Source organism: Silurus aristotelis (assembly GCF_946808225.1).
Source record: "Silurus aristotelis genome assembly, chromosome: 23".
Taxonomy (NCBI): Eukaryota; Metazoa; Chordata; class Actinopteri; order Siluriformes; family Siluridae; genus Silurus; species Silurus aristotelis.
In genome coordinates, this window is record NC_139596.1 from 12,670,469 (window position 1) to 12,697,308 (window position 26,840).

General features: G+C 37.7%; 1 protein-coding gene across 1 annotated transcript; it reads right to left on the bottom strand.

The window, feature by feature from the left end:
* Positions 1-1,931: 1,931 nt before the first annotated feature.
* slc14a2 (solute carrier family 14 member 2) lies at positions 1,932-26,166 on the bottom strand. Its single transcript, XM_083527554.1, has 19 exons — positions 25,980-26,166; positions 24,411-24,600; positions 24,195-24,323; positions 22,643-22,835; positions 22,247-22,394; positions 21,946-22,080; positions 21,784-21,833; positions 21,367-21,695; positions 18,096-18,221; positions 10,436-10,505; positions 10,188-10,232; positions 8,575-8,761; positions 5,257-5,446; positions 5,040-5,168; positions 3,369-3,561; positions 2,936-3,083; positions 2,643-2,777; positions 2,474-2,523; positions 1,932-2,395 (listed from the first exon to the last, which is right to left on the bottom strand). Exons 1-19 carry the CDS (start codon positions 26,149-26,151, stop codon positions 2,042-2,044), a joined length of 2,973 nt encoding a protein of 990 aa, XP_083383680.1. The 5' UTR covers positions 26,152-26,166; the 3' UTR covers positions 1,932-2,041.
* Positions 26,167-26,840: the final 674 nt, after the last annotated feature.

Here is a 26,840-nt window from a genome sequence, read left to right on the forward strand (position 1 = left end):
GGTTTCTATACATCAGTTATCAGTTATCAGTATGCACATGACAGCATTACCATCCACTTTAACATGAAGCCCTGACACAGAGCTTCAGTTAATATTTACATCAAACATCTCTGTGAATATAACTGTACAAAACAGGCCAATCTTCAAACTTTCACTCTCAACAGTCTTGAGAGTTTAGACAGAGAAAAAGAATTAAAAGTGTTATTCATTGTGAAACACCTTGTTGTTGAAAGACAGTAAAGGATAACAACCAGACTGGTCTGCGTTCACAGAAAGTCTATAGTAACTCAAATATGTTTTCTTTACTGTCATAGTGAGCTGTAAAGTCTCGTAAAATACATCAAACCTGAGGTGGATGGGCTCCACCCTACAAAAACATGCATCAGGTTCTGCTTCTGTCAAATACAAGAAACTGAGAATACCAGGCTAATGAAAATGGCAGTAAAAAAATGAGGGTGATTTCTTTTTTCAGTTTTGGTGAGTTGGTGCTTATGAAAGTTAGATTCATGCTCTTGGCACCTGGTCTTCTGTTGTTTAAGGTTTAATGTGTTCTGCATATTCAGAATAATTTCTGCTCAACATGGTTGTAAAGATTAATTATTTAAGTAATTATATCTTTTCAGGCATTTTGTCTATCGGTTATCCACAGCCACGTTATGATCAAAGTCACACAGATCACACTTTTCCCCCATGTTCATAATGTATTTGATCTGAAGCTCTTGACTTGTTTCTGCACGATTTTTTGCGTTGTGCTACTGCCGCTTGATTGGCTGGTTAGATAACTGTATGCGTTTGTATCAAAATAGACCATAAGTGTATTAAAGTAATAAGCATTAGCGTCACCTTTATTATTGTAATTTACCTATGAATTGTGTGCTTTAAGTAAGTAATAAAACAGTTTTAAACACACTATATAAATATATAAATAACAATTGTGTGGTTTGAATACACTCCCAAGTTTGTGAAGTTGTAGACATTTGTAAAGTGTTTATTGCCTTATAACATAGCTATTTGACAAAACATGGGTAAGCAATGTAGTTCCTGTTATGATGCTGGGTTTATCTGCTATAAACAGTGATTCCCTGACCAGCCTCTTAATCAGATAAGATACAAAATAAAAAAGATTGTAGTCTTTTTTTGTTGATTTGTTTTTCTCCAATGGGAAAAAACATTGTTAGAAATCAAAGACATTTTTCCATGAATGTTAAAGAAAAATCATCCTACAGAAAACTTTACTATACAAATATCAATATATTGATGACTTGTAAAATTCATTGATGACTTTTTTTTCCCTCTTTTAACATTCCTATTTATCTTAGGCGATCTGCCACATCATCAACTAGACATCCATTTACTGTAAATTTACAGGTGTGTATTAGTAAGCGTAACTGTCACTTCATCACTTTAATCAGATATTCTTTTATATATTATTATTATTTATATAGAACTGTTTGAATAGTTGAGGCACTGTGTAGGTTATGAAGGGTTTTTATTTACAACTCAAAATGCACACATGAGGCTTTGCAAATTGTAACCAGAAGCAGTGATCATAATGCATATTCCATACAATAGCCAAGTTTACATATAATACATAAAGAATAATATTTATAACACGTTTTCTATTAAAAATTGAAATAAAAGACTGTGTTTTAAAAGTGTGAAAACACATTTACAAAGACAACAAAATATAGGGAAAAAAAGAAGAATTATCTAATATCAATATTTAGTCATGCAGCCCTACATGTTTACCACAGTGAGATTGTTAGAAAATGGAATAAGACTAAAGGGGTACTTAGTATGGACTGATCCATTATTTTTCCTCTGTCTCAGAGACATTGTTCATAGCCAGGTCAAATACAATCTTTAGCCGATGCATCTCAATTCAGAGGCCAAAATGTGCCCAAGTAGCTCAGTTGCTCATAAACAAGTAATTTACAATATAAATACTTTCTTATTACTCCATATTTGAGAGGCAACCCAACCCATTCTACTGTGCACAAAAAGTGAAAGATGCTGTAGAATTGGCTTATTCATATTTCAGCTATATTGTTGTCTTTGTGTTTTCAGCAATGGGCACGTTTTCTAGATGATGCTCTCTGCTTAGCTCAGTGCAGTCATCCTGAAGCTTATTTTCTTGGCTCTCCACTGTAATTTTTACATCCATTTCTTTTTGAATTTGTGCCTCTTGCTCCTGCAGTAGCAACTTCTCATGGGCTTTCATCTGATTTTCTTTAGCCCTCTCCTCCTCCTTCATTTTACAGTAAAACATTAAGTTTTTCTCAGGGTAGGTAACTGTGGCAAGAGGCAGCTTGTATATAGTCTTTGTCTCTGTGGTGATCAAAAGGAATGTGAGGGCTGACAGGCAGAAGGGCCAAGTGCATGCTGGAAGTCCAAACTGAGGAACAAAGCATTAAAAACAGATTATAAATGAGAAAATTAGAAGTGTTGGCATTTTCAATTTCAACATACTTACAGTAGCCATCACATTGGCAATTGCAGAGCCAAGATATGCACAAAAAAAACCTAAAGGAAAATCAGAATATAAATTAGTCAATGGTAGTTGATAACACTAGCAACACATTACATTCACAGATTTGTTTTTATCATTTAGAAAGATAAAATGGGCTTGATAGGCATCATACCGCAGGCAATAGATAGTAGATGGACCTGCCAGGTGAGGGCATAGAACATTCCACCAACTGCAATACAAGCTAAGACACAGTTGTATCCCCACAGTCCAAAGTAAATGCTCTGAAATGGTGCAGCAAGAGCAAGACCTAAAATAACAAATTAAAGATAAAATGTTTTGCTGAGCTTTGAAATGTTCAATTCTTAGTTTTCCTTTATCACTTTTATTCATATTTGACAAGATTCTACATCATGAGAAGAGACAGTCTGAAGCCATAGTAGAGTATAAAACACAACTGATTGTTACCTGACACCATCCCAATAGCCGAACCAATAACAGCGTGCACGCAAGTTATCGGTGAAGAAATAAACAGGGCCACAATAAATATGCCACCTGTCCAAGGATTGTCACAACCATAGACCTGCCCAATGCCCACAGGAATGGAGCGGAAGAGCTGTGGAATTAGAGTTCATGACAGGAGCACATTATTTAGCATGCAGTGCATAAAATGAGTAGAATAGCCTTTATTTGTCACATTTACAATACAGCACAGTGAAATTCTGTTTTGAGATCTTAATCTGATCTAACTCCATTTCTTGAGAAAAAAAAAGGGCATTTTAAGCTAGCTGAAATCCAACACTGCCTAAACAAAGAGTTACACTTGTTACACCTGATCTACAAGATCTCTGTTCAGTACAAAAATCACTTTATGCCAGAACCTTTCTAAAATAAGACTTACCAAAGCACAATCCAGCTCAGACCAAGTGATGTTGGGGAAGGAGGTTCTAGGCTGGATAAGGACCTGTGGAAAGTGGAGGTTGTAGTGGCCTGTAGCTACCATATGAAGACACACCAGAATGTTAAATGGCAGGGTAAAGACTGGCAGATCCCACCGACTGTTGATAGAGGCCAGGGCACTAGACACTATTGGGCTATAAGGTATAAAACATCCAGGATTAAATGTCAGAAAAGGGCTTTTTGGCAATATCTGCAAAGTATCAAGCAAAGTATTAAAAGTGTAGTTAATGAGTTCTAGAGCTCAGTTCTTTAATACACAACCACCATAACTGACAAGTAAGGAAAACAAAAATTGTGACAAGTTTTCTAGTATAATTCTGTATTGAATAGAATAGATAGCATGGTAATAAGTTTACTCATGAGTCCTGTAAAGGCAAAAAACTGACATATAACCTTGAGAAAGGATTCGAAAAAAAGTTAAAAATTTTAAACCTCAAATTACTTAAAATCTATGCTCTAATTCAGCTTCAAGTTTTCACTAAATAAAACAATACTGTGGCTTTCTCATGACAAAGAGACACCATGGCATTCTTAATATTTTGGATTCCTCAATCACTCAGTCATGTCAACCTCAGTGCCAAAAACTAAAATATTAACGTCACTACATCACATGAATACTATGATAACCTTTGAAAGAAATCTAGCTGATGCTATCTTTTTTTTGTTTTAATTACATCTTGTGACACTCTGTCACCCTGAATTTTCTTGAAGTCTTTTCAACATCTGTCAAACTTAATTAAACTTAATAAACCTGTAAAATTACAAAGCTGTCAGTGTCCTAGGGGGTCGCCAAAAAGCATCGAGATAACCGAAAATCAAAATGGCGGCAATATATTAAAGTGCTTGAAATTTCTTTATGTACATGATGTGCGTTAATAAATGAGAACGTACATGCACGTGTTTTTGGAGGGTTTTTTCACACAACAGCGTTGCCGCGATTTGTTTGATGAAGGCATGCTATAAAAAAATACATACGGTCGTTGTTATCACGCATGCGTATCCCGGTACGTGCCTTCCCACCGGCACTCCTACCAAGCGCCGCGCCGCGCTCCTACCAAGCGCGGCTTTCGCCTCCCGTTCATCACATAACCTTTAACAACAAAAGGCATATGTGCACTAACTAACAGCAGAGATTCACCAGTATACAATACAACACCTGTAGCAGCTGTAAGACTTGATTTTTCCGCCACTTTCGCGAGTTCTTCTGCGGCTGCACAGTGCCGATCGAGATAACCGACGTTAAATGGCAAACTTTTCCCCCCTTGTGCTTGAGATATCAGGGTTCGGCGACATAAAAAAATCGACATAACCGATAAAAAATGCTAAGACAAAGCGAGAATTTGGCGGTTCCACTTCAAAAACGTCGACTTAATAGGGTTGTCGAGTTAACCGAGGTCGAGATAAGTGGGTTCCACTGTATTTGGATTCAAATTAACCATGAAAGCAGACATAAGATTTCACAGCTTGCTTTAAAGAATATCTAATAAAACTCCTTGTGTATCTTCACACTGTGCATGCTGGTTAGTGTTATTTATCTTGTGTATAGCTGTTCTATATTCCAAAGTTAATCTGATAGACAGAATACACACATTATTAAGTGCCTGTAACTCACCATGCCATTGACATAAAGATGTTGGGCAGCAGTAGCCACCAGTACCAGTCGCCTGCATTGGAGAAGACTGCCATTAGAAGACCAACCAGAATTCCATTGTACCCATACAGGCCTGCTGCAATTGCCCCTCTGAGAGAAAGTTAAATGGAAATTGCATTGACCAAATTGTAAACAAGTTTCTACTTATAATACTGTATGATTTAAAGTATGGAAATACCTGTTTTGTTGGAGAATGATGGCAGAGATTGTAGCGAACAAGGTGCCCACAAAGCCATTGAGAGCCCACCATCTATTCTGGAGAATAAGTCCAGCGAAGATGATCAGCCCACTCAGTGGGTTGTTTACGAACATGACCTGTGCTGCACCTCTCAGCACCCAATCAAAAATCTGCAGCAAGATGCACTGTCCTGGACAAAGCAATAAATAACAATGAATATTAACGCAAGGTTAATATTAACACGTCTTAGCTGTAAATCTGATCTGTCATTTGGCATAACTAAAAATAAATGAAAGTAATTATAATGAGTTATATGTGTGTTATGCATATGTTGAAAGCTATGATCAATCGTTTAAATGGTGGATTCAGGCATCGCTCCAGCATGATAGAAATAAAAACATGTACCCACACCAGCCCTTTGTGGTGAAGATCTGACACCCTTACACCATTCTCCTGATGCATGGGCCCCTGATGCACTGGCATTTATTTGTGAAAAATGTTCACCATTTGACCGTAGGTTCACGGCTTGCTCTTACACATTTGTAACATTGAATTGCAAAAACTGGTCAATTTAACACAAATATGAATTTAGAGTGACAGTCATTTGGCAAAGTCAGCCAAATCAACATATCTACAATATGTACAGAAATTAAAACTATTCCTTTTTTTTTATAATTTTAATATTATTTATTTTGTGCCTTAAAACCAATATCATGTGCTCTGAAGTAAGCCTGGAGTATGACAATATAATGGAAACTATATGGCTCTATGTTTAATATTAGTTTTAGTATAGTAGTTCTGCTATGCATGAAATAAACAGATCGCATTAAGATCACAGTATTATGTGGAAATATCAGGTTGTTTTGTGAAATATAACTTTAGTACAAGATCAATATCCTGTTATTATATGAAAATATCAAGATAATTACCAAATAAATCTGGTTAATTAAGAGAAAAGTATCATAATTCATTAATATGTGAAGTTGGCTGGTTAGCAGCTCATTATTTCTGATCACAGTTGTCAAAATTTTCAGACATTTCACTTCAAGTTGGATTATTGGTACATAAAAAAACAACAACATTTTTTGGACATTAAAAAAATTTCAAAATCCCAGCATGTATACAGAGCCCCAGAATTGATCTTTAGAGGGGACAAGTGGCTGGATATGTTGCTATGTTAAATGTTTTTTTGTAAAATTTGACCTCTGTATTTGTGCTATGATCCAGGAATTATCTTATATTTGAGCTCATGATTTAAAAAAAAATTCTATATTAGATATTTGGCAACATATTATTTATTCATTTTTTTAGGTTCCTATTTGCTTCATATGCACCAGATGAGTTATCATCTGACAGCACGTTTCAGTGTCAAAATTTTCAGACATTTCACTTCAAGTTGGATTATTGGTACATAAAAAAACAACAACATTTTTTGGACATTAAAAAAATTTCAAAATCCCAGCATGTATACAGAGCCCCAGAATTGATCTTTAGAGGGGACAAGTGGCTGGATATGTTGCTATGTTAAATGTTTTTTTGTAAAATTTGACCTCTGTATTTGTGCTATGATCCAGGAATTATCTTATATTTGAGCTCATGATTTAAAAAAAAATTCTATATTAGATATTTGGCAACATATTATTTATTCATTTTTTTAGGTTCCTATTTGCTTCATATGCACCAGATGAGTTATCATCTGACAGCACGTTTCAGTGCTGTCAGATGAAACAGCAGTGCAGAGGCATGTGCAGAATGTGGGCATTCTTGCTGGAAGGGCAGATCTGCTGTGAATTCTAGACAGAGTGAAAATGTTCAGTCATATGGTGCTACCCTGAAATAAGTTAAGTAAGGGACCTTGAGCTTGACACATGCTTCAGGGCAAATAAGTTAAGTAAGGGACCTTGAGCTTGACACATGCTTTAGGGCATCTTACAGATAGATCAGGGGTGTGTTGAAAGCTATGATCAAGCAATTAAAGGGTGGATTCAGGCATCGCCCCAGCATGATAGGAATTCTCTTGATGCACTGGCAACAAGCATTGTGAGTTGTCAGCAGTCATTTGCAAGAGGAAATGTCATGCATCTAAAACAAATGACAGGCAACCAGGCTTTACCCTCAAGCAACGGACATGGTTTTTTAAACATCAGTATTTGCCTCTGAATTATTGAGGATATATTTGTCACTTTTTTGCAGATAGTTTTCTGTGTGGATGAGCAAAAATAAACAGTTTTCTCTTCTACACACAATGGCCAGAGAAACACAACATGGATGCCAATTAAATCTTTAATTAGGTCTAAATAAGAATAAACTTGTTACACTTAAATCCATTTTAAAATCGTCAAAAATTAACAAAATCCACTTTTAAATCCACAATCACCTCAGACTTCTCAGCACCCCCTAATGATGAGGTTAACTATAACATTCCAAAAGGCTACTCAGAACTAATGTGACAGTAAAACTGTTACAAACTAACTGTCAGATCACAGCTACATCACAACTTTTATTCCCAGCAGTTAGTTTTCTATTGAAACAAAGACTACAACTTCATAAAAGACCCATTCACATGTTCATAGAGCATTACCAAGATTTGGTCTAGTCAGTTTTCCACTGCTTAAACAAGAGCATATTTTCATTTTTGATTTTGTTACATTTTTCTAAATCAGTGAATCAACACCAAACTTGCCGGTCATTGTTGTCATTGTCATTGTCTTTACCCATTTTCAGTTCATTATCTCATACTACCTCTGTTCCAAGAATGTTATAGCAGACACATGCTCATGAGTCCATAACAAGAGGTCAAGCACCACAGAATACACATACATTTTCCTCTACACATATTTAACAAGCACAATAGCAAGAAACTCTCATTCATTAAAATGTTGGCAAAGTATACACAAGTAATGTAATTAGTGTATTTTGAAATCGATTATAAAACTACAAGTTATGCTTAAATAATGTATAGTTATTAGTATTATTCTTTGCTGTATAACATCAGAGAAACCAGTTTTCCTGTTATAAAATATTCTGCTGGAAAAGCTATTAAAATGAAGAGACTAGACTATTGAGAATAATTTATTACATATGTATTTCAATGATTTTGACAATGTTTAGGCCAGCAGAGAAGGCCTTGCTGACCCTGACAGCCCACCACTGAAAAACAATAATGTACTAGAAGTACATTATTGTATTCAGTAGGTGTTTACAGTAGTAGGACTTAAGCTCTCATAAGTCTATCGTTCCACATAGATATTCCTTAATTGTTTGTATGTACATGTATTTACATGACTATGTAAAATGCAGATAGAAGCAGGATCCTACTTTTCATCCACTCGCCAAAAGGAGCCATGTCACCAGCGAAGTAAGACACAAAGCGTGTGAGTCTGACTTTGATCTTCTGAGAGTTAAAAGACTCGATTTGTGGCTGTTGTTGCTCATTCTGCTGCAGCTCTGACGTCTTCTGCGCTGCTGTTTGTGAAACTGTGTTAGCCATAAGGGGCTGCAGCTCCTGCTAAACATATCATATATTAGCAATTTCCTTTGTAGCAAGGGGCTTTTGTGAGGTAAATGACAATTTTGTGTAATAAACATGTGTAGACATAGTTTATTACAAAAAGGGTAAAACCTAATGCTTGTCAATGGGATTGCACCTTCAAGGTACATCTACTCTGTAACTTGAAGAACGAAAAATACACCACTGCCTTTTATGACAATAATAGTTAATGACTTGTCACAATTATTTGGTGTTGAAATTATTGTATTTATCTGTGGTTTTACAGATGTAAAATTAATGATTTTTTATTGTAATATCATGGTATAATTTAGTACATTTAGTATTTAAACTTAGCATACATAAGGGTAACAGACATGATAATGTATGTATACTATATATATATATATATATATATATATATATATATATATATATATATATATATATATATATATATATATATATATACATCCACAGAAACACACACACATAACTTCTTCATGTGCTAATATTTATGAACCTAACTGTATTTAATACTATTTCCAATATACACAATATTCAATCCTTTAAGTGAGAATTTGCATTACATTAACTTCCATGAACATTAACTGTTCAACCAATAATTTTAGTATGAGGTCTGAAAGAAAAAGCTCTGGTCTAGATTAAATTTTATATTATCAGATTTATTAATAGATAAATCAGTTAAAGTCAGTAAATTATATGACATACGACATTTATACACATTTGAGTAGAGAGTAAATAATTTAGTAATTTTCACCCTGAGGTTTTAAAGTGTTAGTAAATGGTTAAGTTGCAAAAAAATGTCAAAAATATATCAATCCTCAAGTCAGAGACAAAGAGACAAGTACATGTTGTTTGCAGAATTTGAAAGTATGAAGTTTTAAACATTTCTGAGGTGTTGGATTGACATTATCTTGCTGACACATACACAAATAAGCCTCAAGGGCTAATTAAGCACTGCTAATTTTAAAATTAGACATAGTCACATGTGTACAATAATATTCGACTACTTTTCAGAATAGAAGAATAGAATTATTATTATTATTATTATTATTATTATTATTATTATTAATTTTATATATATATATATATATATATATATATACTCAATTTTAAAGCAACATATACTAAGTTGGTATTGCATACATGTTTTTTAATTATTGCTGTTAAAATGAGCCTAATTTATGTGTTATGTTTAATGTTTATTATTAAGTGACCTGTACATCTGGTTAGTACATACAAAATGCACTTCTAAATAGGGTAACTTGGATAATAATGAATGGTAATTTCGTGTAATATTTATTTTTAATTAAAATCCCAAAATATGATAACCACTGACATAAATTGTAATTCTTAAATTTTTGTTTTAATGATCATCATTAATAGTTATCTATATCACTCTCTAATTGGGTTGTCTTACCTTGTAGTTGTTTGCAACGGATGTTCTGCTATTACCTGAAATACCCTGAAACATAAATAAAATGAGAGATTCATGTGTCATTACATTAGAAAAAAAATCTCTCATCTTTCTCTCTCTCTCTCTCCCTCTCTCTCTCTCTCTCTCTCTCTCTCTCTCTCTCTCTATACATATATATATATATATATATATATATATATATATATATATATATATATATATATATATATATATATATAATAAATTCATACCTCTGAATGTATTCCAGTCATAAATGAGGCCAGTAATTCTCCTCCAGAAATCATATTAACTGTGAAAGAGCTGCAGCCCAGGATTTATATTGTAATAGTGAAAGCTTGGCTCCTCCTCATCTGCAAGCACAAATGCAAATTAGAAAACAAGTAAGATGAGGCCTACATCGCTTTCAGGATCTCCACAATTACCTGTAATACACTAAATAAAGGCTATAATTGCATTTTTATGGCATTTTCATTGCATTTTTGATATCTTATCTTATCTTATCTTATCTTATCTTATCTTATACTATCTTATCTTATCTTATCTTATCTTATCTTATCTTATCTTATTCATGCTGATATCCTGTACTAGAGCATAATTGTGAGAGTGATTCTGTAGTTTTCTTTCTGTAGTGGACTTTTACCACTTTTACCACATTGGTTTCCTAAGACCCCACTGCTGACAAATTCATTTTGTCAGGACTCTCTCCTGATCAAAATCACAGTACAAAGTACAGTAACACATTCTCCAAATGTATAAAGTTTAAAGTTCTTTTAAAGTCATTTTATACAACGTTTAAAGATTTTTTTAAACAAAGTGAAGGTAAAGGATTACTTTGAACTCATTTTCTGTCACTCATCTTCCACAAGTTCATGTGTACGTGTGTGTGCATGCATTAATGTGTGTTATGTGTTAGTATAGATAAAGTCTGGTCTGTTTTAAAGCAAGCCTTTGTGTCAGGTCCATCGCGTCAACCACAGCTTGGGTACCTTGCTCATAGAAAGTGTCATCCCACCACGGTGAGGTCTCTGTGTCCAGTGGCATTTTTCCTAAAATGTTGACTTGGCCCATTGAAAAGTCCTCTGTCACTTCCAAGCAGAACTAGTGATTAGCAGAGCAGGTCAGTCCTCCGTAGGTAAAGGAATTTATTTCACTGACAATGCACCACTGTGTGTGAGACACCTGGACAACATCAGAATAACCATGCAGTGACTGAACGTTAGTAAGTTTGGTGTCGTTGGGAGAGAAAGGTTGCAAAGTGTTACATGTACAGATAACATAATTGTGTGTTTCATGGCAACATGTGCGACTGGTAAACAAGGTCTCAGTACCATTTTGTGTCATGTATCCAGTGAGGTGATCCTATTTAATTACCTGATCCTTGACTACCATGCCCATCGAGCGTATGGTAGTGGAATTTGGAAAAACCTGATCAGGCCGTTATGTTGTGAAAAGATGTGCGTGCCGGTGTGTCACCTGAAACTTTCCTCTCCTCCGGTCTCCATGGAATTGCGAATTTGATCTCAGAGGTTGGGTTAAATTGTGCATCATTCATTAGGTCCGACTGTTGCTGTTTTAAGGTGGTTCGTGTTTGTAACACTGCCAGTCTTTGTTGTAATTGTGTTAGCACAGTCTGTTGTTTTGCAAGCACAAGGGGTCCCAGATCTGCTGGGGTGATTTCTGGGTCTATGGGTAGTTTCATGACTCTGCCTGTCATTAATTCAAACGGGCTGATGCCTGTGGCTTTGGATGGGGATTTGTTTGGAGATGCTTTCTTTTATCGAGCGATTTGCCCGTTCCACCATACCTGAGCTTTGCGGCCTGTATGGAACGTGAAATCTTTGTTTGATATGTAGCATTTCACATATGTGTTTCATTATCTGACCTGTGAAGTGTGTTCCATGGTCAGACTCAATCTGAGTTGGTGTTCCCCAGATTGGGAGGATTTGATTTGCCATTACTCGTGCCACGGTGCGTGCGCTGTTGTCGCGAGTTGGAATTGCGTCTACCCATTTAGAGAATTTATCAATTATGACGAGACAATAGCGATATCCCCCCTTGGCAGTGGGTAATGGACCAATAAAATCTAGCTGTAAAAATTCCAATGGTCCTTTGGGTGGTTCTGGGCGACACAAGTTTGTACGTCCAGTTCTACCCTGGTTGATGGTGGCACATACGAGGATCCACACCATTTAACAGTGCCTTTTGGATCGGGGGCCAGCGTGATTTTTTATCATTTGTAACAATACTTCATTATCACGACTTGCATCTTCAAAACCAGAATGCTCTTTATATGTTACCCATAATCGCTCCGCATACGGTTCAAACACTTCGTTGGGTGCTTGTTTTATATCTAAAATTCGGTCCCAGTCTACGTAGGTTGGCCCTCTTAAGTTTAGCAGCGCCGCTTTTAACCGTTCATAAATTGAATCATTGGTTTCGTAATTTTTTCTCTCTATTATGTCTCCGGATTTGATTTCAGCGGTCAATTTTGGTTTAATTTCTTCGGGAATAGTGAGGAGTGCTATTTGCCACACGAGTAATAGTTGTAATCTCGTCGTTTGCGTTTGTTACGGTTTTTAGTACGGCCAATTTCACTGAATTTTGCGGAACATCGTTCGATTTTGCTCTCGTTTTCATTGGGCTTATCTGATTAGCACCCTCAGGCTCTTGCATTAGAGCTCGGTTACGAGCATCTCTCTGCGTTTTAGCCCCTAACGCGGCTATATCATCATCTTCGCTATCGCTTTTTGTTCCGGCGTTTAACATGTCATTTATGGCTTCTTGTTTAATTGCAGCTACGGGGACACCCGAATGATCGCAACAGTCTTCGAGTGCGGATATATAATTGTTACCGTTTTTGAGTTTCTTTTTAAGTACGTACATTTTTTTTAGCCATTGTCTTGCCCAGCTTTGTTTTTCATACGCGAACGAGTCGACCTGAGCTCGTTGCCTTGTTAGTTCATCTGAACGTGAATTTTCAATCTCTTTTATGCTTGCTATTGTCCGCTCGTTTTTGGTTATGGTTGCCAAATCGTTGCGACGCAACAGGTAAACAATAGCGAGGGGAGTCTTTTTATATTTTGATTTCGTTTCCAGTTTACGACCCTTGGCAGAATACCAGGATACGATTTCATTATTGCTCCATGTGAGATTTAGTCCCTTTTCTTTTAACAGAACAAGGGTGTTTCCATGATTTCCTCCTCTACACTGCTTCTATAATGTCCCTGAGAATCCATGTTTCCTCTAAATTCTTATGCCCCACCGGATTTCTACGGGTCTCCGGTCTAACAATGGGCGTACCGGCCTGTTCTAATTTATGTGTCTATATTAAGTGTGCAAAACTTTCCCTCAACACTACTAATAGGCAAAAAGGAACGATTTACCACAGCAGCTGTAGGCAGGGAAGGAGAAGATCAAACCTCATATCTTCTGTGGGAATCCAAACTGAGTAGTCCCGTCGGAAAGACGTCACTCGCCTGTGCAGGTAGAGAGATCACGTCGAGGTCACCAACTTTGTAAGGTGGGGAACCACCCACTGGTCCAACGGCGGTTTCCAGAGGTGTGGCGAAGGATTCTCGCACGTTTTAATATTTCCTTTCACTTTAGATAATAAGATTTGGATTAATGTATTTCTTCATTTTGGTAATTGACCTCTTATCTGACTCCAATTAGATAAAACATAATAAATATTTGCATAGGTTGTTATTTTACTAATAGTATAATTTTGATGGATGTTTGTTTAGTTATTCTGATTAAGCTCTGGCATTACACTCGTTCATTCGGTTCTCATAGTCGCACATGATCCTAGTATGGGCCCTATAATTAATATACTGGTCAACGGTCATAAGCGAATCAGTATTGGTCGCTGCCAGAGGTTGGACTATACGTTTAAGCGGCCGCTCTCTGCATGCTCAACTTTAAACATACTTTTTTTAGTCCCCTTAGAGGTGACACTTAATTATTACAATAATTATTTCTAACCACAGGTAATGAATAGAATAATATTGAAATAATCAGAGGTTGAGGCTGACCCTATTTAGAGTGATCAGAAATGTTACTCTAAACGGAAATACATATTGTTAGCCTCCACGCTTCTAAGTACACTTAAACTAACGCCAAGTGCTAGTTGTATCTCTCAAATCCTGGGCTGATGTATTATTCACTATCTAACTGGGATTTAGGCCAGGTCCCCTGGTGGTCTAGTGGTTAAGATGCAGCGCTCCCACCGCTGCGACCCGGGTTCGATTCCCGGTCAGGGAACCATCCCCAGCCACTCTTAGTGCCGGTCCCAAGCCCGGATAAATTGGGGAGGGTTGCGTTAGGAAGGGCATCCAGCGTAAAACATGTGCCAAATCAAACGTGCGGAGGATCCGCTGTGGCGACCCCTAACGGGAGAAGCCGAAAAGAAAGTTTTTAACTGGGATTTAGGCCGAACCTAGCCTGATTTCAGCCTTACGGTAACTATGGATGCAACGTTATTACTTGCAGTGTCAACATTTACCGAGCAACACAAAATAAAATCAAACATAAAAATTTATTAACCAGGTAAGAAAATCACAATTTAAAGCCAATTCATAGTTCAATTAAAATATAACACAAATACAAACCAATAGTATTTATGTTTAAAGAGAAAATATAAAACCTTTCATACCTGGTACAAGATGACACAGTAATCGTGCGGGATATCTGTTTACAGATTCCCTGAATTGTTGGTCAGTTCTCCTTAAATACCCAGATAGAGTAAGCATTATGTAAACATTATTTAGCAATGGAAGTTTGCATTGATTGGTTCTTACAGACCTGTGGGAGGCACCTCACCTGTATACATTTGTAGTGGGGCACACGCCCCTTGACTCAATTAAACCTTTTTTATTATTTGTTTTATTGCTGTGGAAACCCAGCCATTAGGGGGGCACAAGCCAGTGCACTCTTAGTGCCGGTCCCAAGCCCGGGTAAATGGGGAGGGTTGCGTTAGGAAGGGCATCCAGCGTAAAGCATGTGCCAAATCAAATATGCGGATCACAAATGAGAATTTCATACCGGATCGGTCGAGGCCCGTGTTAACAACGACCGCCACAGGTATCGTTAGCCGACAGGGTACCGGTGGAAATTGGGCTACTGTTGGCCGAAGGAGGAGAAGGAGAGGAGATGGAAATGGCAGTGGTGAACACGTATTTTAAGAAGAAGGAGGATCATAGGGTGACGTATAAGAGTGGAGGAAGGTGCACACAGGTGGATTATGTTCTGTGTAGGAGATGCAACCTGAAGGAGATTGGAGACTGTAAGGTGTTAGCGGGGGACAGTGTAGCTAGACAGCATCGGGTGGTGGTCTGTAGGATGGTTTAGGAGACAAAGAAGAAGAGGAGGAAAGTAAGGCTTGAAAGAAGAATAAAAACTTTCTTTCGGCTTCTCCCGTTAGGGGTCGCCACAGCTGATCCTCTGCACATTTGATTTGGCACGTTTTTTTTTTTACGCTGGATGCCCTTCCTAACGCAACCCTCCCCAATTTATCCGGGCTTGGGACCGGCACTGAGAGTGGCTGGGGATGGTTTCCTAAGATGGTGAAAACTGAAGGAGGAAGATTGTAATGTGAGGTTCAGGGAAGAGGTCAGACAGGGGCTTGGTGGTGGTGAAGAGGTGCCGGATGATTGGGCAACTACTGCAGGAGTGATGAGGGAGGCAGCTAGAAAAGTACTTGGTGTGACATCTGGAAATAGAAAGCAAGACAAGGAGACGTGGTGGTGGAATGAGGAAGTGCAGGAGAGCATTAGGTGAAAGAGATTGGCAAAACATAAGTGGGATCGACAGAGTGATGAGAAAAGTAGGCAGGAGTACAAGGAGATGCGGCAGCAGGTAAAAAGGGATGTGGCGAAAGCCAAGGAAAAGGCATATGAGGAGCTGTATAAGAGGTTGGACACTAAGGAAGGAGAAAAGGATTTATACCGATTGGCCAGGCAGAGGGACCGAGCTGGGAAGGATGTAATGCAGGTTAGAGCAATAAAGGATGGAGAGGGAAATGTGTTGACTAGTGAGGAGAGTGTGTTGAGAAGATGGAGGGAGTATTTTGAGCAGCTGATGAATGAGGAAAATCAGAGAGAGAGAAGGTTGGAGGATGTGGAGTTGGTGAAGCAGGATGTAGATAGGATTAGTAAGGAGGAAGTGAGAGCAGCGATTAAGAGGATGAAGAATGGAAAGTCGGTTGGACCAGATGACATACCGGTAGAAGCGTGGAGATGTTTAGGAGAGATGGCAGTGGAGTTTTTAACCAGATTGTTTAACAGGATTCTGGAAGGGGAGAGGATGCCTGAGGAATGGAGAAGGAGTGTGCTGGTACCGATCTTTAAGCATAAGGGAGATGTGCAGACCTGCAGTAACTACAGGGGAATTAAGTTGATCAGTCACACCATGAAGTTATGGGAAAGAGTAGTGGAAGCCAGGCTGAGAGAAGAGGTGACCATCTGTGAGCAACAGTATGGTTTCATGCCGAGGAAAAGCACCACAGATGCCTTATTTGCTTTGAGGATGTTGATGGAGAAGTATAGAGAAGGACAGAAGGAATTGCATTGTGTATTTGTAGATTAAGAGAAAGCGTACGACAGGGTGCTGAGAGAGGAGTTGTGGTATTGTATGAGGAAGTCAGGTGTGTCAGAGAAGTATGTGAGGGTGGTGCAGGACATGTATGAGGACAGTGTGACGGCAGTGAAGTGTGCAGTAGGTACGACAGACTGGTTCAGGGTGAAGGTTGGACTGCATCAAGAATCGGCCCTGAGCCCTTTCCTGTTTGCAGTGGTGATGGACAGGTTGACGGACGAGGTCAGCCAGGAGTCTCCCTGGACTATGATGTTTGCAGATGATATTGTGATTTGTGGTGAGAGTAGAGAGCAGGTTGAGAAGAGCCTGGAGAGGTGGAGATATGCGCTGGAGAGAAGGGGAATGAAAGTCAGTCGGAGTAAGACAGAGTACATGTGTGTGAATGAGAGGGAGGGCAGTGGAGTGATGCGGTTGCAGGGAGAAGAGGTGGAGAAGGTGGAGGAGTTCAGGTACCTGGGGTCAACAGTGCAAAGTAATGGAGAGTGTGTTAGAGAAGTACAGAAAAGAGTGCAGGCAGGGTGGAGTGGGTGGAGAAGAGTGACAGGAGTGATTTGTGATAGTAGAGTATCTGCAAGAATGAAAGGGAAAGTTTATAGGACTGTGGTGAGACCTGCGATGTTGTATGGATTAGAGACAGTGGCATTGAGTAAAAGACAGGAGGTGGAGCTGGAGGTAGCAGAGCTGAAGATGTTAAGGTTTTCGTTGGGAGTGACGAGGATGGACAAGATTAGAAATTAGTTTATTAGAGGGACAGCACATGTAGGATGTTTTGGTGACAAGGTGAGGGAGGCGAGATTGAGATGGTTTGGACATGTGCAGAGAAGGGACATGAATCATATTGGTAGAAAAATGCTGAAGATGGAGCCACCAGGTAGGAGGAAAAGAGGAAGGCCAAGGAGGAGGTTCATGGATGTGGTGAGGGAAGACATGCAGGTAGTTGGTGTGAAAGAGGCAGATGTAGACAGGGGGGTGTGGAGACGGATGATCCACTGTGGCGACCCCTAATGGGAGAAGCCGGAAAAAAAAGAAGAAGAAGAAGTTTTATTGCTGTTGGAATGGGACCTGTGCACCAGTCGGGATAAAACCTTTGTAATGAAATGAATCGAACATTTTCCATCGTTATTTACACGTGATATGACCTTTCTTACACATAATCATCTAACGTGTTGTAGAATGTCCTGTGTTTGAGAATGTAACAAGAAAAGGAGGGGTAGAGGGGTCAGACATTTGTCTGCAGATCTACCATTTGTATGGAGATGTGGTGTTTGAAGACCAAGGGTAGCTCTCTGGGGAGCCTACCGTATTCCAGATAAAGTTCTGGTTCTCGAGAGGGGTGTTGCGGGGTCTTGGTCCCCTGCCGTGAGTCCTGGAGGAAACGTGTTGTGTCGTAAAGAGTTCTTTTGATGTCCTTGTTGCCTCGGGCACCTACAGGGCACACACCCTGCACTCTCGGGCATCCATGCTGTGTTCTCTGGGAGGGCCGACCTTTTGGTCAGGATCAAGCAAAAGTCTTACAGACCCTAAACAAATAGACCATCCTGCACGTTATTCTAACCTTCAGGGGAAGTTTAGGGAAAAACTACAACAGCTGACTTACCTGCTCATTGTCTATGGGACAGTTCTGCTTGAAGAGGTGACCCCTGCTAAAGGAAGTGGGAGTCCCCACTTTCATTTCCAGAATCCAAGGCCATGGAGGAGCATTGTAGAGGTATGTATGTATGTATGTATGTATGTATGTATGTATGTATGTATGTATGTAAGGTATGTAAGGTATGTAAGGTATGTATGTAAGGTATGTGAATATTTATGTTGTCTGTGCAAAAGCCAAAAAGCCTAAAATAGTTTTCTTTAAGTTTACCTGTCAAGTCATGTGATTTGTGTGCCATGCATATTTGGATGGTTTTTCTGTGTTTTCGTTTTTTCTACTTGACTCATTTTTGCATTTGTCTTGTCCAGTTGTTTCTATGCTGCATGTTTAATGGCTCTTTACCATTGTATATTTTGTAAATGCACCTTTGTATATGTTAATATTTTATATGGATATCATTTTGTAATTAAAATATTTTTACATTATTCATGGAAAACAAGAATCACAGCAAGAAGCAGCCTTTTTAAAGCTGTAATTTGGTGTATATGTAAAAGCAAACTACTATTGCATTAGTCTAACAGGATCACTTGTTGTTTCAGGTGCCTTTTAAACATATATTTATTGGCCAGTTTTTAGGTATTTTCCAAGTAGATATTTAGTTAAATAGAAAATAAATTAACATAATGAAAATTTACTTTCATGTCATTATACCCTTGAGTGTGTAGCCAACTTCACTTTAGACACATAACAGTTATGAGTAATATACTATTGAATGACAGGCTTAAGTGGCATTAGTGACAGCAAGTCATTTCTTTTCATTGTTCTGACATATTTATTAAAACCAATTATATTAAATATTTTAGCATCTATCCCTAACAAACAAAAGCATTCGTTATTTGCGTTTCATAACTGTACTGTTGTATCAAAATATTTAATAAAATACCACGTTATAGGATTATTATACCTAGGATTCTTAAACAAATTTGTGTAAACCCTCTATTAATGTGTTCCTCACACTATTAGGGTTTACTACATTACAGTGAAATACTGTCTTCACCAATATCATTGTTAGGAATTTGAGGTCAAAGCACAGAGTGAGCATTGATCTGGTGCACAGAGGGTCCAACAGTGCTGCAGCTTTAGAAGGGGCAGGTTGCAGCAACATCCGGAGAATCTGCTGATGAAGTGTTTAGTGACCTTGCTAAAAGGAGAGGCTTCCATAATGGGGTTGGTGTGATCCAAACTTCTGTTTTTAGCAAGGCTGCTGCATTCCAGACCAAATTGAGTTTATTTATGCAGCTTCTGGAGCATCAATACATTAAGGAATCATAACAGTCCAGACTAGAGGACTTTTTTATACAGTGCACTGTGTTTGAGACAATGTCTGTTGTGAAAAGCGCTATACAAATAAACTTGACTTGACTTGACTTGCTATTGTGTCATATTTTTTAGATCAAAGAAGGCTATTTTATTCTACATGAGCTGTACATGCGCTTCAGATGATCACACACAGAAGATATTTTACTGCTGCAAAAGAAACTGGAAGATAAAAACATGAACATCAGCTTTAAGTTTAATAGATCTTTAAAGTAATAATGATAATCTTTTCTAAATTAAATATTCTATCTATCTATCTATCTATCTATCTATCTATCTATCTATCTATCTATCTATCTATCTATCTATCTATCTATCTCTCTCTCTCTATCTCTCTCTCTCTCTCTCTCTCTCTCTCTCTCTCTCTCTCTCTCTATATATATATATATATATATATATATATATATATATATATATATATATATATATATATATATATATATATATATATATATATATTTGTGAGCCTCCATCATCGTGGTAAGTTTGGGGAAGGGTCACATATGGCTGGAAAAGTCAGATATCCCAATACCTTTGAATCATATAGTGAGTTAGGATTTGAGGGACTTTTTTTCCCCTCCGTCCATGTCTTTCTTTTGTTCCCCCACCAGATGGCACCAGTGTGTTCCTTTAAACTAAACTAGTTTTGCATTGTCTCCACCTGTGGATCATTACTTCTTTGCTGGGTTCATGACATTATGCAGTTACTCTTTGGCAGCTCCTTCCCTGTGTCTCCAGCCCTGTCTTGAGGTGCACTGTGTAAGTTCTCTGAGAAAAAGACACTGTTTAAATGTTCTTAGAAGATTTTGCTTTTTTTTACCTTTTTGTGTGGTGGACTTACTGTTGTACTTTTGAATATTTTCTAAGATTTAGTTTACATTTATTTATTTTTTGTCTTGTTTTTTTTTTTTTTTTTTTTTGCCTCTTTAATAACTACAGAATTTTCAACCTGTTTGAGTAAGTCTGAGCATGGACTCACACGCCCCCTAGTGGCGTGTGTTTTCATGGACATCGTTGAGAAACGTTTGTTTTTAATGTTATTTTAAGTTACATACATCAAAGTACAAACACTGGCAGTGATTAAACTGAATAAAGTTTAATAATTATGTACAATAAATGTAACAAAACAATAATCAATTCACATATATACATACATCGAAGTACAGCTCGACTCTGTGTTTAACCTTTAAAATGCCAATATAGTCAAGTCAAGTGGTTTTTATTGTCATTTCTACTCTACACAGTGGTACACAGTACAAAGTAAAAACCAAACAACGTTTCTCCAGAACCCTGGTGCTACACTAAACATCATAGAGCTACAACACACAACATAAAGCTACATAAAGTGCAAACATGTTTATATGAATAGAAAAATAGCCCCAAATATGTAAATAGAAAGATTTAATATACGCATAATATAAAAATAAATATTCAATTATGCAGCCATACATATTTATAACTGTTTGATTGTCACAAAGTAAATATAGGGGAGAGTGGGTGCTAGATGGCATGAATGGAAATATAGATACTTATGTATATTGTGATAATTTGCATTTGCATTCTGGTCTGGAATGTAATTTATTTTTCATTTAAAATTGTATTGTAGTTGTCATAGTGTTTTTAGTAATGTACAGGTTCTCTGAATGCTGCCCTCGACATATTTCCGTGCAGACGTCCTGCTGCTCTTTTCCTTTGCCCTCCATCATAATTTTTACATCAGTGTTTTTTGTGATTTGCACCTCGTTTTCTTTCTCCTGCAGCATCTCCTCTTCTGCCTTCATCTCCCTCTTCATCTTACAGTAGAACATGAGGTTTTTCTCAGGGTAAGTAACTATGCAAAGAGGCAACTTGTAGATGGTTTTGGTTTCCGTGGTGATTAAGAGGAAAGTGAGTACAGACAGACAGAAGGGCCAAGTGCATGCTGGAAGTCCGAACTGTTGAAGCATTAAAAAAGGATTTCTAAATAAAATATTGAAATACTTCAACTGGAGGTATAACCATTGTGAATAACAAGATACTTACAGTAGCCATCACATTTCCAACTGCAGCACCAAGATATGCACAGAAAAATGCTAAAGAGGAAATGAGAATGGCAATTGGTATCTGATAAAACCAACAATGATTCTTAGATAAGTAGAATCATTTAGAATTAGAATAATGAAATGGTTCTGATGGGTATCATACCACAGACTATAGACAGTAGATGGACCTGCCACGTGAGGGCATAGTAGATTCCACCAATTGCAATACAGGCCAATGCACAGTTGTATCCCCACAGTCCAAGGTAAATACTCTGGAATGGTGCAGCAAGAGCGAGACCTAAAATAAGAAAATGACAGAATCGAGAATTCACCAATATTTTATTACTTAGTCATTCTAGATTGCTTAGGTTTGTTTTATCAGGTCATATTATTACAAAGGGACAGATTTGCTTAACCTTAATCTTTAGGATATTCAAATGAAACATGCATAAATGAGTTTTTACCTGATACCATCCCAATAGCTGAACCAATAACGGCATGTGAGCACATTATTGGTGAAGAGATAAACAGGGCTACAATGAATATGCCGCCTGTCCAAGGATTGTCACAACCATAGACCTGCCCAATGCCCACAGGAATGGAGCGGAAGAGCTGAAATAGAGTTCATGTGTGTGTCAAGAGCACATGATTTAAAATGCTGTTCATAAATGCTGCAATGAATAATTTTGAATGGCAGCATAATATAATGTTTGTTGAAAAAACAGCTTTTTTTTTTTTTAGAGAAATCCAAAAACCCGTTAAATGATTTATGTCTGGACAAAAGTACTTGCAAAAACCATATCTTCCAGCATTAAAAACATGTTAAGTCATCATCCTTCCAGGAAGGTTCCTGATCTTACCAAAGCATAATCCAGTTCAGACCATGTGATATTGGGGAAGGAGTTGCTTGGCTGGATGAGGACCTGGGGGAAATAGAGGTTGTAGTGGCCGGTAGCTACCATATGAAGAGAGACCAGAATGTTAAAAGGCAGGTTTAAAACTGGCAGATCCCACCGACTGTTGATAGAAGCCAGAGCACTAGAGATGATTGGGCTGTAAGAGATTAAATACTCAAGATATTTATTATCAGGAATGACTCAAGTCACTGCTCAATAGAGTTTTAAATGTTTAGTACAGATATACTGACATCATTTCTTTATTGCAATCTACACTGACTGACAGGTAAGTAACTGATCACAATGCAATTTTTTATAAAGAATATTTTCCAGCATGGTAATAAGTCTGGTGTCCTGTATAGGAAAATGGTGATTTAAATTTTTCATTCTTGAAATGTATTCTTAATACATATTCCTATAGGGTTCCCTGGTAGTCTAGTGGTTAGGATTCGATTCCCGGTCAGGAAACCAACCCAGGCCATTATGGTTGCACAAGCCAGTGCACTCTTAGTGCCAGTCCCAAGCCCGGATAAATGGGGAGGGTTGCTTTAGGAAGGGCATCCAGCGTAAAAACATGTGCCAAATCGAACATGCGGATCACAAATACGGATGATCTGCTGTGGCGACCCCTAATGGGAGAAGCCGAAAGAACGTTTAATACATATTCCTATAATAATACTCCATGCTAGCTAATCATGGTTTGATAACAGATAAAGATACTGTGGCTTTCCCATGACCAAGGGGTAAGGGAGAGTGGTTGTTCAGTGGTTAAGGTTCTGGGTTACCAATCAGAAGGTTGGGGTTCAACCCTGGTATTACCAAGCTGCCAGTCGGGCACTGTATTATTAATAGCACTGGCACCAGCTTTCGAACAAGCTGGGATATGCGAAGAAAGAATTTCAATGTGATGTAATGTAATCTCCTTCCCGTGGTCTCACCACCTGCAGGAGGGACCGTAAGGGACCGGTGCTGAGAGGATTGGGCAGCAGTCGAAGGCGGGGGCCTTGACAGCCCGATCCCTGGACACGGAGAAGTGTCTGGGGAATCTGCTTAGACTGCTGCCCCCGCGACCCGAATTACAGATAAGCGGGAGAAGATTAAATGAAAAATTTAATGTAATCTTATAATGTAGCATTTCTGCACTCAATCATGTCTAACTTAGTGCCAAAACTGAAATATTATTACATGCAATCTTTAATTAGCTATTGAAAGATATGTGGTTGATATCATCTGTTTTGAATTGGTTTTGTCTGGTGGCAAAATATCACCCTAAATTTCACTGAATATACATATGTGTATATGTGTCTAAGTGTCTTTATAGTGAATTTATAAATGCTATTTGGTTCAAACCATGACAGCACAATTAAGAAGTTTTCACTGCTTCCTTTACAAAAAAAAATAAGATGTCCTGCTTGTGGATAGTGTGGACATTATTTATTTTGGGTATATCTGTTCTATATTTCATTGTTAACCTGTTTAACGGAATGCACACTTTAATAGTGTGCCTGTAACTTACCATGCCATTGACATAAAGATGTTGGGCAGCAGTAGCCACCAGTACCAGTCCCCTGCACTGGAGAAGACTGCCATTAGAAGACCAACCAAGATTCCATTGTACCCATACAGGCCTGCTGCAATTGCCCCTCTGAGAGAAAGTTAAATGGAAATTGCATTGACCAGCTGTAAACAATTCTTAATTTATGATTCTATATGAATTGCAGTTTTGAAATACCTGTTTTGTTGAAGAATGAGGGCCGAGATTGTGGCAAACAAGGTGCCTAAAAAGCCATTAAGAGCCCACCATCTATTCTGGAGGATGAGTCCAACGTAGATGATCAGCCCACTCAGGGGGTTGTTGATGAACATGACCTGTGCCGTGCCTCTCAGCACCCAATCAAAAATCTGAAGTAAGATGCACTGTCCTGGACAAAGCAATGAATAACACAGGTTCAGGTATTAAACCCTTTAAGGGCTACTAATACGATAAACCTGTGAGGAAACATTTTCTCTAAGAGTCTACACCAATCATCCATAAAAGTAAAACCACTAAGCCTGCTTAATATTTGTAATAGTCCTCCTTGTGCTGTGAATTAGTGCTTTGATGCGTTTGTCTGGTTTGTCCCACATATCCCACAGATGCTTGATCGGATTGAGATCTAGGGAATTAATACAATGTAGTCAGAAAGGTAGTTCAGAAAGTGCTAGGTCTTTGGACTCCAGCTGAAATTCATTCCGTCTCGTTGATGCCGGAATAGGGAAGAGTCTGAGAGATGGCACGAACAGTCAATCAGTGCTTGATGATCCGAGAGAGCATGGTGCAGTACAGGGTATGTGTAAGTGCTTTTAGGTAGATGGGTCCATTTTTGACTTTAAATCTGATTCAGGCAGCTACAGAAATCCAGTAGAGTGAATATAACAATGCAGAGGTGTTCGGGGGCAAACCAGCCAGGAACAGGCTTTAGTAATCCAATCTTAAAATGTCGAGGGACTGAACAAGCTAAAACAAGATAGAAACGGATGAATTTGTTTCTAGATAGAAGAAGGGGGCGGTTTTGGGGGATTTTGCTCTGTTTAAGCCATAATAATTAGGATCTTGAAGGTTGTTTTGTGAAGGAAAGAGGTTGATCATTGTAATTTGTCAGTAGTTGCTGATGTCTCGAATATCCAGAGTGGGTTTCTTTAGTATGGGAATATCCCTTGCTCTCTTGTATACTTTGTGCACTAGACACATAACCAGATGTTATAGATCCGTTGTTATAATATTGATATAACTCGTATTAGTGCGTTATTATATGATTTTCTTATTAGTCTAATAAGAAAATCATCCCATTATAAAATAAAAAGTATTCAGTTATTAAAAAAGACAAAGAAAAAATAGCTGTCATGTTAAATATAAAGAAAAAGCTTGCAAAGATCTTGCACAGAAGAATAAAAACATTTTGGGACATTCTGTTATATGGAGAAAAACTAAATCAATAGTAGGTTTCTAATTTTAGTTAGTTTGGAATATTTTCCTTAAAAATAGAAATTACATTTTCTTTTAGTTTTCATTTATATGTTTATTGTAGTAAACAATTGAGGAAACACGTTAGCTCCTGTTATCCTGTTGGTTATAAACAATCATTTCTTCCACAGTGTCTCCTTTGTAATTAAACAAAAACTAACACAGCTTATGTTACAGATAAACCAGAAAGCTTTTTTTAATGTTTTTTTGTTGTTGTTGTTGTTGTTGTTGTATATTAGTTATTATTATGGAAAATGTCATGCCATAAATCTGTCAATAATCTTAACTACATCCTACCTTTCATCCACTCGCTATACGGAGCCATGTCTCCAGAGAAATAAGAAACAAAGCGTGAGAGTTTGATTCTGATCTTCTGATAGTTTGATGAGTCAGTTTGTGAGTGTTGTTGCTCATTCTGCTGCAGATGTGATGACTTCTGCACTGCTGTCTGTAGAACTGTGTTAGCCATGAGGGGCTGCAGCTCCTGCCAAATACATCATATATTAGCAATCTTCTTAGTAAGTTAAGAGGGGTAAGGAGTTTGGTACAGTTTTTGTGAGCTATATATGAACATTAAGTGTATATTTGGGAAACAAGTTAGTCCTTAGCTCTGTGTTCTTGTAGCGCTATGTTTTTTTTCCTGTTGTGTTATGTAGCACCAGGGTTCTGGAGAAATGTTGTCTCATTTTATTGTGTACTGTGTCAGCTATATATGGTTAAAATTACAATAAAAGATTCATGACTTGAATGTGGTGTGCCTTTAAAAGCAAATAGTGCCTTTTGTACCGCTAAAATTAAGCAATTGAACTTCATCAATTGAATCAGCCCAAATGTTCAACCTATCTATAATTATCGGATAAATATATTACTGTTTAGGTGTCACTTACTAATAGTAGTACAATTATTAGTGGTATTAGTATTTAATCAATTTAAATGTCACATACATACTGAAAAATTTCACACACACACAAATAATTTAACTCAATTGGACTGTTTTTCAATGTTCAAACAAGTTCTAATAATTTAACCAAGTAAATCCAATTTTTGCTTAACAGGGTTTAGTTATTAATTTATTTGCAATGAAAGGCAAACATTTCATCCAAAAACCAAAGACAAAAGAAAGCAAAAGTATGATTTTAAGCATTTTTAAGACATCAT

What these genes read in the sequence shown, in the direction of transcription:
- slc14a2 (XM_083527554.1), bottom strand. Translation starts at nt 26,151, where the DNA reads ATGGCTAACACAGTTCTACAGACAGCAGTGCAGAAGTCATCACATCTG. An exon ending in ATCTTTATGTCAATGGCATG is followed by an intron (nt 22,836 to 24,194) that starts GTAAGTTACAGG and finishes AATCTCTTACAG; the next exon opens with CCCAATCATCTCTAGTGCTC. An exon ending in ATCATTCTCCAACAAAACAG is followed by an intron (nt 5,169 to 5,256) that starts GTATTTCCATAC and finishes ACTTTCTCTCAG; the next exon opens with AGGGGCAATTGCAGCAGGCC.